The following is a 14,019-nucleotide window of genomic DNA, read 5'->3' on the forward strand; positions in this document are numbered from 1 at the left end:
ATTTAGATTGCGCATAAGGAAGAAATTGCAACGAGGGTGGTGAGACCCAGAGCAGGTTGCCCAGAGCAGCTGTGGATATCCTATCCTTGGAAGGGTGCAAGGCCAGGTTGGATGGAGCTTGGAGCAACCTGGTCCAGCAGAAGGTGTCCCTGCCCATGGCAGGGGCTTGGACTAGGTGGGCTTTATAGTTCTCTTCCAACCCAAGCAGTTCTGCCATTTTATAAATTGAAAATCCTCTGAGGCTCGGCTGACCAGCTGCTCGCACTGGGTTTGTTTCCAAGCGTTCGATGACCACGGGGAAGGCGTTTGCTCTGGCAGGTGACAGCGGGGACAAGGTGGTGTTGGAAGCCAAGCCCTGCCTCATGGCCCGGCCACCTCCAGCCACCCTGGGACGATGGTGGTGAGCGGTAACGGGCTGAGGGGACAAACTCAGCAGAGGAGAAAGGGCATTTGTGTCAACCCTTCAGAGACCAACCGTCACGTTCAAAACTTGATACCTTGACTTTGCGCCCATGTCACCCAGCGAGTGTTGGGACCGTGGTGTGCCCACCTGCCATGAGGAGGGGCCAGCTGTGGAAAATAAACCTGCATCAACCCTTTCACTGGTTCCACCAAAGGCAGGCGGCAGTTTTGTGCCAAAATGACTGCTTTTTTCCTCAGATTGCACCTCTGTTCCCCCCACCTGGTCCTGCCCTCGCCGCCGGCACAGGCGGCCGGGCGTTTACCTCAGGGGTGGGCATAACCCGCGGCGGGAGCGGGAGGGCGGCCACCCTCCCCCGGGCACGCCGGGCCCAGGCAGCCGCCTCAGGCGGGGCCGGCGCCCCCCTCCCGGCCGGCCCTCCATGATGTCAGCCGGGAGGAGGCGGAGGCGGAGGAGGGAGCCGCCGGCCAAATATAGCGGCGCTTCCTGGGCGGCGGGCCGCGCCCGGGCCCTCCCTCCTGCCGCAGTCAATGAGGAGGCAGCGGCCGCGGCCGGGCGCCGCACTCGCCGGGGGCAGCGCGGCATGGCGGGGCGCTGAGGGAGCGCGGCAGCGAGGGGCGGCGGCGTGCACCGGCACCCGGCCCCACCGCGGCATGGGCAGCCGCGGGGTCGTGCGATGAGCGCTCCCCCGGCGGCTCCCCCCCGCGCGAATATGGGCACAGCCGTGTCCAAAAGGAAGACGCTGAGGAACGAGGCCATGTCGTCGGTGGCGGCCAAAGTGAGGTGGGCGCCGAGGGCGCGGGCGGGCGGTGCCTCAGGGGGGCCGGGCCGCCGCCCGCCCCCGGCCGTGCTCGGCGAGGGGGAAGGCCCCCGGCCCCTGAGGGCGAGCCCGGGCGGCCGGTTGTGGCCACGACCGCGGGGCTCGTCCCCCGGGGCCGGCGCGGCGGCTGTGCGGGGCCATGGGGCAGGGTGCGCGCCCCCCGGGGCTCGGGGCTGGCAGCCTGGGCTGGGGGAGCCTGGCGGGACCCTGGCCGGTGAGCCCCCTCGCTGGCTGCCGCCGTGCCCCCCAGAAGCGGGCACCTGCTTGCAGGCGGCTGTGGGAGACCCTGCGCCCCCCGCAGCCCCTCGCAGCGGGGCTGTGGCTCCAGAGGGGTCCCCGGTCTTGCTGCCGGCCCGGGCAGCAGCCGCCGCGGGTTTCGGTCGGTGGGTAAGCAGGGAGCCGGTTAGGAGCGCACCCGGCAGGGCAGGGTCTGCTTCGTATTTGGGAATTGGAAGCGCGTTCAGTTTGCTCAGGAGTTTCTCGTCAGCTGAAATGCCATCTGCGTGTCCGAGGGCAAAGTCAACGGCGTTCGTCCAGGGGTCTCGTGCCTTTGAATGGAAAACCCACGGTGTGAAAACCAGGACCCACCACATCTGCCCTTTCTGGCAGCATCCCAAGCCGCTACATTGACCAGTTAAAAGATTTGGGTTCTATATTGTGCCTATAATGTGCCCATAACATTTCTATAAATGTGTTACATTTTTATATTGCTTGCCCTACAGCATAGCGTTGCACTTGCTGCCTGGTCCTTCTGCTCTTGAGCATCAAACATGGGAGATCCTAGATTTGTGTTTGCTGCTTGATTGTACTTAGGTTTACAAAGCTATCGCAGATGAGCCCTTTGCCCAGAGAGATGGAAACGACCCTTCTCCCACGCTGCAGTGCAAGTGTCACGACCATCGTCTGGTGACTATTTGGAGGCACTGGCGCAGCTTTTTAGCTGCTCCTACAGCAGAGCTGTGCAAAGGGGGTAGGTCTGCCAGTGTCTCTGCTACATCTAGATTAGCTCTTTGCTGCTGAAAAAAATGGGAATAAATAAACTTTTCAGCTGCATTATATAACACCTCCTTTGTGTTAGGCAAAATCGCATTAGAATAACCCGGAGTCATGTGTAGGACTTGATCTGTGCTGCTGAGAGATCTCAGTCACCTCTCTGTAACTCAGCATTATGGCATCTCTACAGTGCTTGGAGGAAAGATAGTCTTATGGCTTGAGGTGAAGAGATCCAAAGATGTCTATATATTACTGTTTGCATTGTAAAGAAATCCATCCTTCAAAGTCTGGAGTGCCTCTGGAAAAAGCTGTTTGGGCAGAGCCTGGAACTTTTTCTGTTATGATGCACCCTGTTCATAACCAGTAGCAAGAACATGAGTGCTTTCAATGGCTTTAAAAGATCTGGAGATGGGATTCTTTTTGGCAGATGTCAGCCAGGTGGATGTACAGAAATGACACAAAATGCACCATAACTGTAGTAATGGGGTTCTGGGAGTAGGTTTAGACAGCCAGTCACACAAACAACATACTCGGTAATCGGTAAGATTTCAAATGGTAGTGTGGGTGTGGAGGAGCGACTAACATGTTTTGAATGCAGTGACTTGTTAGCCTACACCAGGATGGGCAGATGGGTAGTTATCAATTGTGTAGAGTCCAGGATGTGTCTCTGGGGTTCTGGTTTGCTACATACCTGCTGTAGCTACGGACAAGCTGCCGCTACTGTTACGCGGGAGCTCTGAGGTGTCTCTCAGTGGTATGAGTTGTGGTGGTTTGACCAGAAGAGTTAGCTGAGTGGACTTGGGCTGGGGAATGCGGAGCCCTTGCGGAGTGTCTGGTCACGTAGACTGTGGCACAGGACAGGTGCTCTTATGTGTCCCCCTGTTTGTGCCCTGCGCTAGAAATGCCTAATCAATGCTAGAAATGCTGTTGGGGATGGCAGAGAACTTGTAGAGGAGCTCCCTGCATTACCACTTTGTGTGGAGAAGGTACTGGTGGGGACAAACGCTGCCAGTGTGCCTCCACCCTGCTGCTCCAGGCACATCTCAGTCCCTGCCTCGTGTGGTCTCTGCCAGCCTTAGAATTTCTACAGTGGTGATGACCCACTTGCTGAAAGGTTCCCTCCTGGTGTCCCAGAGCACATCACATGCAGCTTCTCTGCTCCTGCCCTGGGTCTTCCATGTATCCCTCTGTCCTTATCTTCCTTATCTACCCCGAGGACTCTGCAGGACAGTAGGTAAGGCTACAAAGACAGTCTATTCTGTCCTTCCCAAAAAGGTTGGGGACATGGATCACCCGTGTGGGTAGCACTGCTGCAATGATGAGGTTCCCTGCGCTTTCTTGTAGGTGGCTGTGGGATCCTGTCCTCATGCTGCAGGAGATGCCCTGGGATTGTTTCTCTGCGCCTTCTGAGCTCTGTGCTCTTTATATTTGCCCTGACTTTTCTTTTAGAGAGAAAAACGTTCTCCTGAAATTCGCTGCAAGTCCGAGTGGCCGCTGATATATGTTTATTATGTGTGGCTGGAGTGTGTGTGTGCATTTGGCTGTCTTACTGAGCAGGGAGCATCATTTGTTTGCTGTTGTGAGTAATGTGATTTAAGCAGAAGGTGCAAGCTCCGTAGATTCTTAAATTAGAATCTCTGCAGAGCGACTCGGGGGACTCTCCTGTCCCAGGAGAATTAATTAAGCTCCATGCAGTTTGTTGTGTGCTAGGTCTTTTAAGTAGCTTCTTACAAAATAACGGCGTGGTTGCTTTGTGCTAGCATCGTTGAGCTACGCTGCCAACTTTGGTCTCTATAATCCTGTCTTCTCCTGAGGGAGTTGCAGTGAACTGTGCACCGATTCTGTGTACAGCACCTGGGAAGTAACGGTGGCTTGGTGCTGTTGCATTGATCACATCTGGAGCGCTTGTATGCGAGATCTCGTTGTCATACTGTGTTTCCTTCCTATGTGTGCTTTTTTTGCCTTGCAGCTCCTGGGGCACAAGTGCTGAAGGCAGGGATGACGCAGTTGTCCTTGAGTCGTGACCTTGGTGCTGCCCCTCCGCTGACAGCTCCCAGGCTGCTGCGGTTTGGGCTTGTGCAGGTTCTTTTCAGGGTCCCTGCGTGGTGTCTGACACATGCTCCTTGGCTTCATTAGCACACTTTCAAGGGCATAGATGAACCAAAGCCTTTAGAAATGTGCTCTCTCTGTCCGTGCTGCTTTGACGCCTACAGAACAATGCTGGCACCCTGAATGTGGCAATAAACTAAGTCTGTTCTTGCAGCTCTGCATTGTATTACTCTGGCCTACAGCTTCTCTTTGGGAGCCTGTGAGAGTGCACGCAAACAGACGTGAGACTTCCGCTGGGTGTTCCAGAACCATCTCTCCTTGCTGTGGTTAGCACAAGAAATATTTGAGTTGAGGGTGTGGTTCATCTTACCCAATTTCAGGACTTTGGCATCTAGTAAGATATCCCACAGAGATAAAAATTTGCTTTCACTCTGTCTGTACTGCCTAGAGATGGCTAGAGAGTGGGTTAAAGCAGGGCCACAAAGTGTTAGTTGCTGCAAAAGGATAAATCTTTCACTGACAAAATGCTGAGGTACTTGAATGCGTTCCGTATCCCAGGTTTCTTGCTGCGTGAGCAATTTTTGGCTTAGCTTGGGGTTCTTCATGGAGTCTAGATTCCTTTTTTCCGTTTGTGAATTTTCTTGTGGGTGGTATGAACTCCCATGCTTTGATTACCTTGTTCTTTTAACTTCTTACTGCTCTGTTCTCTCTTCTCCTGTTCAAGCTTTGTGACTATAAATCCTTCTAAGGCTGTGGGGTCTTTGACTTTACGATCCATTGCTGACATCCAATTTTCCTTTCTTGAGAGTGAGAATTTAAAATTTTAAATTAAAATTTTCCAGCTACCATCTCCCTGCATAGGTATTTCAGAAAACTAATTTTTGTCAGTGTATTGTTACTATTAGGTTTAAATAACGTAGGTGTCAACAGTCTTTAATGACTGAGCTGTTAACTGTGGGTATGCTGGTGGTGTTCCGCTCTCCACTTAGTGACAAGAGCAGGATTGCTGCTGTAGGAGGACGTAGGTCCTGATGATGCAGGAGGTCTCTTCTCTCCTGTTTTCCTGAGATGCAGCTCTGTCAGATGCTGTCACAACAGATTCGTGCTGCAACTCCTCTGGGCATTACTTCTGAAGGAACATGAGAAGGTGGTGGGTGTTCTTTATTTTTCCATGTAATGCTCCTGAATAGTCCAGGTTTTGCTTAGCTTGTGGCTGTGCTCTAAGTGGAGTTATCTCAGGTCTTTCATGTATCTCTGAATGTTTCAATACACAGTTCTTCACTGAGTTCATTGTCAGTTTGGCTTGGATAAATTTGTGTGCATCAATTTCTTTTAGCTGCTAGTATGCATCAAGGCCCCTTTTATCCTGTTGATGCGATTGTTTCAGAGATGTGAAGGCTATTCCATGCTCATCATGTTGTAATTCAGATCTTTGTTATTTGGCGGCTTTCCTGCTTCGAGCAAATGTATGTCTAGATTGTCTATGCTTCTTCACAATATCTCAGTGAGTTTCTCTTCCAGACCCGAGTCCAGCTTTGACATCTAATGCATAGTGAGTTGTGAAAAATGCCCTCCGAAGGGCAGCTGCCTTTACTGCCTGTGTTGCGCTACCCCATCCCACCCTCCACACTCCTGAAGCCATTCTGATGGAGAAGAAGCTGGAGAAGATGGTGGTGTTTTCTCTGAGGCAATGGCAGTCTTGTCTTTACTGGTTAGACTCAGTAACAGAGCATGCTAAGGCTGTGGTCCCTGGTTGATGTCCTTTGATTAAATCAGGCTGTACTGACTGTGTAACATGCAGATCTGATCTGCCGTAAAATGAAAACCTCTCTCTAGATGAGTCAGGGCTAAACTTGTCATGTCTTCAGCTGATTACCTTTCAGTACTACCTGCTCATTTGTATGCAGCTTTTGCAGTGTCATACTCGCAGGGTTGTAGCTCATCGGCCAGTGTATCTGTAAGGCACCTTGTACTTCATCTCAGTTACGTGAAACAGGTTTTATTTTTCATCTCTTGCCAGTTAACTTATCCTGAGGTGTCCCTGCCCTGGGCCCAGCTGAAGGGTTTTCTGTCCAGTGCTGTCGGGCGGCTTGATGGACTTGTCCTACGTTGGCTGTGATAGCAGAGGCAAAACTGAGCTGGGAGAAAAGTACGATTGTGTGATATGTATTAATACAGTGTGTTGATAAAAGAAATAAAGAAGAATGGGAGCTTGAATTTTGCTCTGACTTTATTTTGATCAAGTTGGTGGGTAGTGAGGGACGGGGGGTAAATGGCGTGTTAACGATATGGGCAGATGCTGGTAGAGTGGGGTGACTGTGAGCACAGTGAGGGCAGAGAAGGAACACAAAAGGCTTGGCAAGGGCAGACTAGGCATAAGGAGATGGCATGGCCAGCAGAGTCCCCTTGGCAAAGGGCACATGCAGACATCTGTGGGAGATCTGCTGAGGCACAGCCAAGGAGAAGCCGATGGCACTTGGGAAGCAGGAATGTAGAAGGGAACCACTGAGATAATGGGCAAAAAAATTAGTCTGAAGTTTGCAGTGTAATTGGCTGGAAAACCCCCGTTGCACATTGTACTGTGCAGGCATCATTGCCTTGTTAGTTGTCACTAGATAACTGTGATCAAGCGTCTACATTCGTTTGCTCTGAGAGCGGTGGAAGTGGAATGGTAGTGACAGAACTGCAGGTTCAGCCTGGGCTGGACAGCAGCATTTCTGAGTAGCTCTGTGCTCCTCAGCTGTGCTTCTGATCTGCAAGGAGAGGTCTGGGCATGGCCTGTTCTCTAGGAGCTGTGGCACCTGGGATTTTACCCTCCTACCTCATCAGCGTGGGGAAACGAGGTTAGAGACACTGCAGCACCTTTAAACTTGAGCTCTTGCTCTGAGTGACACTATTTTCGCTGTGCAACAAGGTGGGATGGAGGGTGGCAGTGCTTCTCTCTGGCTCCATGTTAGCCATTTGCACTTTGGGTCTTAGGAAGTGCGTGGTAACTAATTTTTTGAGCCTGTGGCTTGCAAGCTAAGGGTGAAGCATTGGTTCAGATTTTAAGGCAGACAAATCAGCTTTGGGCATTGGCAGATAGGTGAACAAGGAGAATGACAGATGAACTGACGTGCTTTTGGAGTTTTTAAACTAGTTACAGACTAAATCTTATCATCATATTTCGTCATTTCTTACGTAAATCACTGTCCTGGTTTTGGCTGGGATAGAGTTAATGTTCTCCCCAGTAGCTGGTACAGTGCTGCGCTTAGGATTTAGCGCGAGAACAGCGTTGATACCACAGCGATTGTTTAGTTGTTGCGAAGTTGTGCTCACCCTGAGCCAAGGACTTCTCCGTTTCCCATCTCTGCCAGTGAGGAGGGGCACAAGGAGCCGGGAGGGAGCAGAGCCAGGACAGCTCACCCGAACTAGCCACAGGGCTATTCCATACCACAGGCCCTCATGCTCCGTACAGAGACTGGGGGGAGCTGGCCGGGGGCCACCGATCGCTGCTGGGGGACCGGTTGGGCATCGGCAGTTGTATTGTGTGTCACTTGGGGTCTTTGGGTTTTAATCCTCTCTCTCTTTTCCCTTTTCATTACCGTTATTATTATATTTTACTTCATATTAAACTGTTCTTATCTCAACCCCCAAGTTTTACCTTTTTCTGATTCTCCTCCCCATCCCACTGGGAGCAGGGGGGAAGGGAGTGAGTGCTGCGTGGTGCTTAGTTGCTAGCTGGGGTTAAACCCCAGCAGTCACCATGTTCTCTCACTGATAATTTACCTGAGAACTTGCTCATGGTTATTTTGTCTAAATGGAATGACTGCTGGTGCACAAGAGAAGCTTCAGAGTCTTTCCCAAGTGTAACTGTTGATGATGCCTGCAAGGACAGACATTTCCATGGGAAACCTGGGGGTCCCCGTAGTCTTAGTGGAAGAGATTGTGGAAGTCTTGAGCCCAGCCATCTGCTTAAAGCAGGACTGTGGCCAGTGCTACGTGAGATTCACCGTGGCTTTGGCTGAGCCTTAACCACTTCGAAGATGGAGTGCAGGAGTAGCTCAGGAGTGCTCTTGCAGATGTATAACCTGATTTTGGAATCATAGAATCATTTAGGTTGGAAAAGACCCTTAAGATCGTCAAGTCCAACCATAAACCTAATACTGCCAAGTCCACCACTAAGCCACCTCTTTTAAATACCTGCAGGGATGGTGACTCAGCCACTTCCCTGGTTGCCATACACCAGCTCCCAACTTGACATTTGTGCATTACCCCAGGACCAAGTCCTGCTTTTTGCCCACACAGAGAGTTAGTGGGTGAAAGGAACACCCATGAGGTGCTTGTCCTCCTGTATGGGTGATCCATGATGGTCATCCCTTTGTTCTCGTGGTGGGGCTTGCCTGCTAACTGTACAACTCCCCCATGTGACAGCCTCTACAAGAGCATCTCTGGCAGTGCTTAGGCATTAAGGAAGACAGTTTGAGCAGCTGCCACCCCAGACTGGTGTCTAAAGGTACAGCCAGGTACTAGATAGGCAAGAACCTGGGAACAGAAAAAACGTCAGCACTGTATGTTAGCGTGTAATGACACAGAAGGTTAAACCTTGCTTCTTGTGCAGCTCCAGCTGTGCTGCTTCAAAGTATTTTGCATTTGGCTGTGCTGAAATTTAGTCTCAGGGAGATTAAATTACTCTTTCTTCATTGTTCATATTGATCCTCGGTTTCTGGCTGTGGATGACAAGTGGACTTCCCACTCCTTCCAGTTCTAGTCGCTCTGGGAGGTACGTTGTAGCTTTGTTACTCTTTTCCCCTTTGGGAGGAGGTATGTAAAAGCAGGGCAGGAGAATCCTGGCTTGCACAAGCTGGGACATGCTGCTGCATGGGGTAACAAGGCAGAAGGTTCTTTTGGAGGTAAAAGCCATTTTCCACTTAGATGTTTAATGACTGTTGTGAGAGTAGCCTTTTGTGGCAGCTTGAACTGGAGAGGAATGTTCTGAGTTTGAGGCCCTCTGAAGGAGGAGGACGGTAGGCGTGATGCCTTGGTGTGGAGAGTATTCCCTGTTGCAGCAAGTCTTCGTCTCCTCCCCCAGGAGATGCTGGTGTGCTTGCAAGCTGAGTGTGCTTGGCTGATGGGTTTTGTTGGCTCTGCTTGCCAAGGAGGTGGGTGGCTGTTTCATCTCACTGTTTGCGAGCCCCCACCCTGGACAGTCCATTGGCAAATATCAGCCTGATTGTGATGCTGCAGGTCTTGGGGGGATTGTTTTACAAACCTGGGGGAAATGGATGGCAGGGAAGAGCTGGTGTTAGCTCTCTTGAGTCACAGGTCTGTTGGGTACAGGAGAGCAAGAACAGCACGATGTTACAAGTGTCCTGGCAATAGGAGACTGGGGATTGTATTTACTGTATACCAGGGAATGCATGCCTTGACCAAGGATTCCTTCCCTGTGTGGGTTGCAGCAGAAAGCTTTTCCCTGGTTGGAATATTCATAGGTTTGCTCCCTTATGTACGCCTTGATGTGTGATAAGGGTTGAGCTCACCCCGCCTGGTTGATGCTTAATATATTTCAGTAAAATCTCAGTCACCCACAGGACCTGAATCCATCAGAGAACCAGGAGATGCTTTTGTGGGGTGTTGTGGGGGTCTCTCAAATAAGGTTGTCCGGTAGTCCAAATACTGACACAGTTGGTGCTTGAGAACTTAGGGTCAAGGTAGGTAAAATGTGTGTTACGGTTAATGTCTAAGCTGTGATAGCTCACAGGTGGGAGCATTCAGAACCAGAGTAGAAGGCTGGGCTCATGGTTGGGACTAGGGTGGAGGCACCTTCTTCCCTGGGCTACTGGAAGAGCTTTAATTTAGGGTGGTTAGGGACAGTGATCCAGTTCCTATGTGCATCACAGAAACGATGCCAAGTTTAATGCAGGTGCCTTTCAGGTTTTTTTCGGTTTTAACAGAGAAGCTAAAGACTAAAATAGTCTTGGGCTTGTAATCCAACTTTCAGTTTTTCAAAAAAAAATCCAACAACAAATTTCCACTTTGGCCAGAGGAAAACTGAGCTATGTTAACCAGGAAGCCCCCACTGCTATTGCAGCGTGTTTAAATTGGTGTCACATGAAGCTGAGGAAAGGGCAACTGCAGGAAGACAGCAGTATATTGATATTTAACTCTTCCTTCTTTCCTTGGCCTTTAACCATTACCCGTTTCTTTCTTTCTCTCCTTTGCTGCCTTCTGTGGTGCTTGGATATGCAGAGCGGCAAGGGCTTTTGGAGAATATCTTTCACAAAACCATCCCGAAGGTAGAAACGGCTCAGGTAAGAGAATTGACGTGCCTTGTTTATATCTATATGTGCATGTACCCATTTATCAACAGGACTTAAAATGAAAGTGTATTTATTTATCAAAAAGGGTTAGTGTAAGACCTCAGCAGCAAAGAGGCAGGAGGAGCCACTCTCTAGATCTGTGAAGCCTTTGAGGAGAAAAGGCAGTTTGGTGACTTAGGGGTTGGGTGGGCTGTGGGGACAAGTTAGTTTTAGTGGACAAGTGTCTTGTCATAAATTCACCCCTAGAGCTGATGTCCTTGGAAGAAGTTTCAGCTGGGAAGTGAAAGAGTGCACTGCACAAGGCTTCTGCACTGATTTGTCACTCCTAGCTCTTGCTTTCACGGGGGAATAAAAAAAAAGGTGAGTTACAGTGTGTTAACTGACGTGCTTAGTGTATGTGCAGCAATCTGTCTTTGCTGGCAAAGGTAATATCTGGATTTATTCCCAGAGTTTGCTTCCACAGGGGTTAAAATGAGATCTGCCTTCTCTAGTTGAGGACACCAGCACGTGCTACCTAATGTGTTAAGTTTTTAGATGCAGGTATTGTCCCTGTTGGCTTATGATGAGTTCTGTTTGACGGGCAAGAGAGCACAAGAGAAACTCACCTGCCTTCTAACAGGGTTGTCTCTCCTCTGTGAGAAAGGAAAACATTTTTCAGACAATAAATCTACTACAAAACCTATGGACGATCCTGTGGAAAATCCCATGTGAACAAGCAGCAGATTGTTCTGTGGCATTGAACTGTTTTGCAGGGGGGTGAAGCTCTTAAATAGAGCGTAATATAGAGTGATGTTATCATTTTAAGTGAACTCTTAAGTGTGTGTGTTTAAACCTCGACAGGTAGGAAATGCCTCTTGCTAAAAACAAGCCCAATCACACTAGTCTTTGGCAGCCAGCTGAATGAGTCCCTGCCTTTTTTTCTGGGATCTGTTCTAATGACCTTCAAGTTGTCCTTAGTTGAATTGTGCTACCTTTGTGAATGAAGGGGGCTTTAAAACAATGTACTGCAGTTTTCTTTGATATATTTTCAGGCATGAGAGACTCCAGCGACACATTACTTAAAATATTTGGTCTAAGAACAACCTGTGGTGGTAGGAAGGGAAAGGCAGAAATAGGCAGGGGTTTAATGCATGAGATGAATTGTCTGTGAGGCAGAGGGGAGGAAAGGGTTGGGTAGAGAGTGCCAAGACAAGCTGGGCAGGTCTGAGGAGGCTTCACAGATTGGCAAAAACATCCTTTATCGTGGCCATTTTTGCAGCTGCTTCTGTCAGCTGGAGTCTTTGCTGGTCCTTTTCTGCAGTCCCCCACCCCAGTTTCCAACAGGGAGAAGTCTTGTCTCCTGCTCACTTTGTAGTACCCTTGTAGTACCTGTGGGGTCACACTGAGGACAGACAGAGAATCTCTGATGGAGATCAGGGGAAATTGCAGAGCTGTGCAGATGCCTGAGACCTGGGGAACCCTGGTCAAAGCCAAGGAGTAGGAGCCCCTCTGATGTGCACTTAGCAAGCTGTTGTTCTACTCCGTCTCATAGGTGCTTCTAGTTGCTCATTCCTCTCTGAGTGTACGTAAGGAGAATACAGAAATGGAGCTGGTGTGACTCTGGGATAATGCACCGCTGTCAGTCTCTCCAGACCAGTGCTTAAGCCCTCTCTGTGCTTGTAACATATCCATAAGCTCTCTGGGGAAGCCTTCTCATACCCACTGCCCCCTTGGTGTGTCAGGCCTGAGAGCGTATTTGAATCAAAGTGAATTTAGTTGCCAGAGATAAGAATCAAGTAGCAAGACGTACACATGGAAATGCCACAATCCCTATGGGATCCTTAAGTATTGACTTGGAAATAAATAAAATTCCCTAATTGCTCTAAATGTTTATAGAGGAGGAAAAAGAAGAATCATCATTTTTTAAGTCATCTTTTGGAATTCTGCAGTGTGTAATTTAACACAGCGTGTAACATGTCTTTATAAATAGCCATAGTAGGAAGGTTGCTGTCCTATAAAAATGTTGAGAGTGGAAAATTTGGCTCCCTTCTGTTTGTCCCAGTAGCCCAATAACAGGGAAATCTACTTTTCTTCCTGAAGAAATTCTGTGTATCTCAGCATCGCTTTTGCAAGTTTCTGAATGCTTTACATTTGGCTCAGCAGGGCGCTTAAGCTGTAGATAAGCTTTCATCCAGTGACTCCAATGAAAAAAAGGAAGAGACTTTTCTGTGTGAGTTGAAGATGTAGCACATATATAGAAGTACCTGAAACTGCTCCAACTCATCATCTTGGCTGAAGGGAGCAGCGAGAGACAGTACAAGGCTGTACAAGCCCACCAGTATCCTGTAGTTCAATTCCTACTTGCATGTGTTGATGGCTTTCACCGTGAGTGTCTTTACCTGGTGGAAGAGGCCTCCTTTCTGCTGTAATAACCCCAGCTATATACATGGATGCTCCCTGCGCTGCCGTCAGGCTGCAGACAGGATTAAGGCTCTAGCCTAAATGTAAATGGAAGGAGGCAAGCCCCGACTTCATTAGTTTATAGTTGAGGGGGAAAAAAAAGATGTTTAAGAAAGGTTTAAAGTCATTGATGAATGTAGTGAAGGAAAAGGGTTGTGGTCTTTGAGGAGCAGGAAGGTGGCAGAGCCATCTGGGGACTAAATGGAGGAAGAAAGGGCAGATTCCTCCTCTTCTGCAGTCCAGGAGCTAGAACTGTCCTCTCTCCCTGCAGAAGAAGATCCTCCTGCAGAAAATGAATCTTTGGGATGCCAGTTCTTTTGCTGCTTTACCTGCTAATTCAATTCTTCAGCAGAAGGTTGGAGCTCTGTAACTCCCCAGGCAGATGCAGGAGACCCATCATCTGGATGGAGATGCCAAGTGTGCAGAGACTACCCCAATTTACTCCATTTCTGCTGCACTTTGCTCACTGAGGGTCATCTATTTTGGTTTGACTTTTTTTATCTTTAGAGTCCCTTGACTCCAAGGAAAGGAGATGTTATAACAGCTTTTGCATCCCACCTCTTCACATTCCACAGCTGATCAAAGAGCTTATTCTCTGGTGGTAACTTTTATACCCCAGAGTCTTTCTCATGGCTTCTCTGGAGAGATTGTGTGTATGTGTGTAGCAGAATGTCTCTGAGAAACTGGGGAGTGGTAATGAAGAACTACAGAGGGATTATATATCAGCAGGGTGGGCCAGCTGCCATGTCTGAGCATTTTAATGAGAGATGAGTTATTTGCAAGACTTTTTTTACCTTTTGTTTTCAATAAAATTGCAGTCTGTCCATGCACCACTTCCTTCGCTAGGGCGGTAGGTATGGAATTGAACATCAGCAGGAGGTAAAGAGGACTGCAGGGTGTACATGTAGCGAGAAAAAAGCAAGGGAGAGTATTTGTTATTGGTTACAACTTCTGATTCTTCCTGATATGAAGCCTGAGAACTTCATGATTCAGACATA

General features: G+C 49.2%; 1 protein-coding gene across 5 annotated transcripts in view; it reads left to right on the forward strand.

Moving 5' to 3' along the window:
• The first annotated feature begins 895 nt into the window (after window positions 1-895).
• The window catches only part of NSMF (NMDA receptor synaptonuclear signaling and neuronal migration factor), a 52,839-nt gene continuing 39,715 nt past the window's right edge, over window positions 896-14,019 (forward strand). For 2 of the 5 annotated variants that reach the window (XM_056351378.1, XM_056351375.1), the window contains exons 1-2: window positions 897-1,204; window positions 10,512-10,573. In XM_056351378.1, the coding sequence (XP_056207353.1) occupies window positions 1,098-1,204; window positions 10,512-10,573 (169 nt within the window). In that variant the 5' untranslated portion in view covers window positions 897-1,097. Of the gene's footprint in view, window positions 1,205-10,511; window positions 10,574-14,019 lie in introns of all 5 variants that reach the window. The other 3 variants (XM_056351379.1, XM_056351374.1, XM_056351377.1) reach the window with 3 other exon arrangements.

Source organism: Falco biarmicus, chromosome 9, assembly GCF_023638135.1.
Source record: "Falco biarmicus isolate bFalBia1 chromosome 9, bFalBia1.pri, whole genome shotgun sequence".
Taxonomy (NCBI): Eukaryota; Metazoa; Chordata; class Aves; order Falconiformes; family Falconidae; genus Falco; species Falco biarmicus.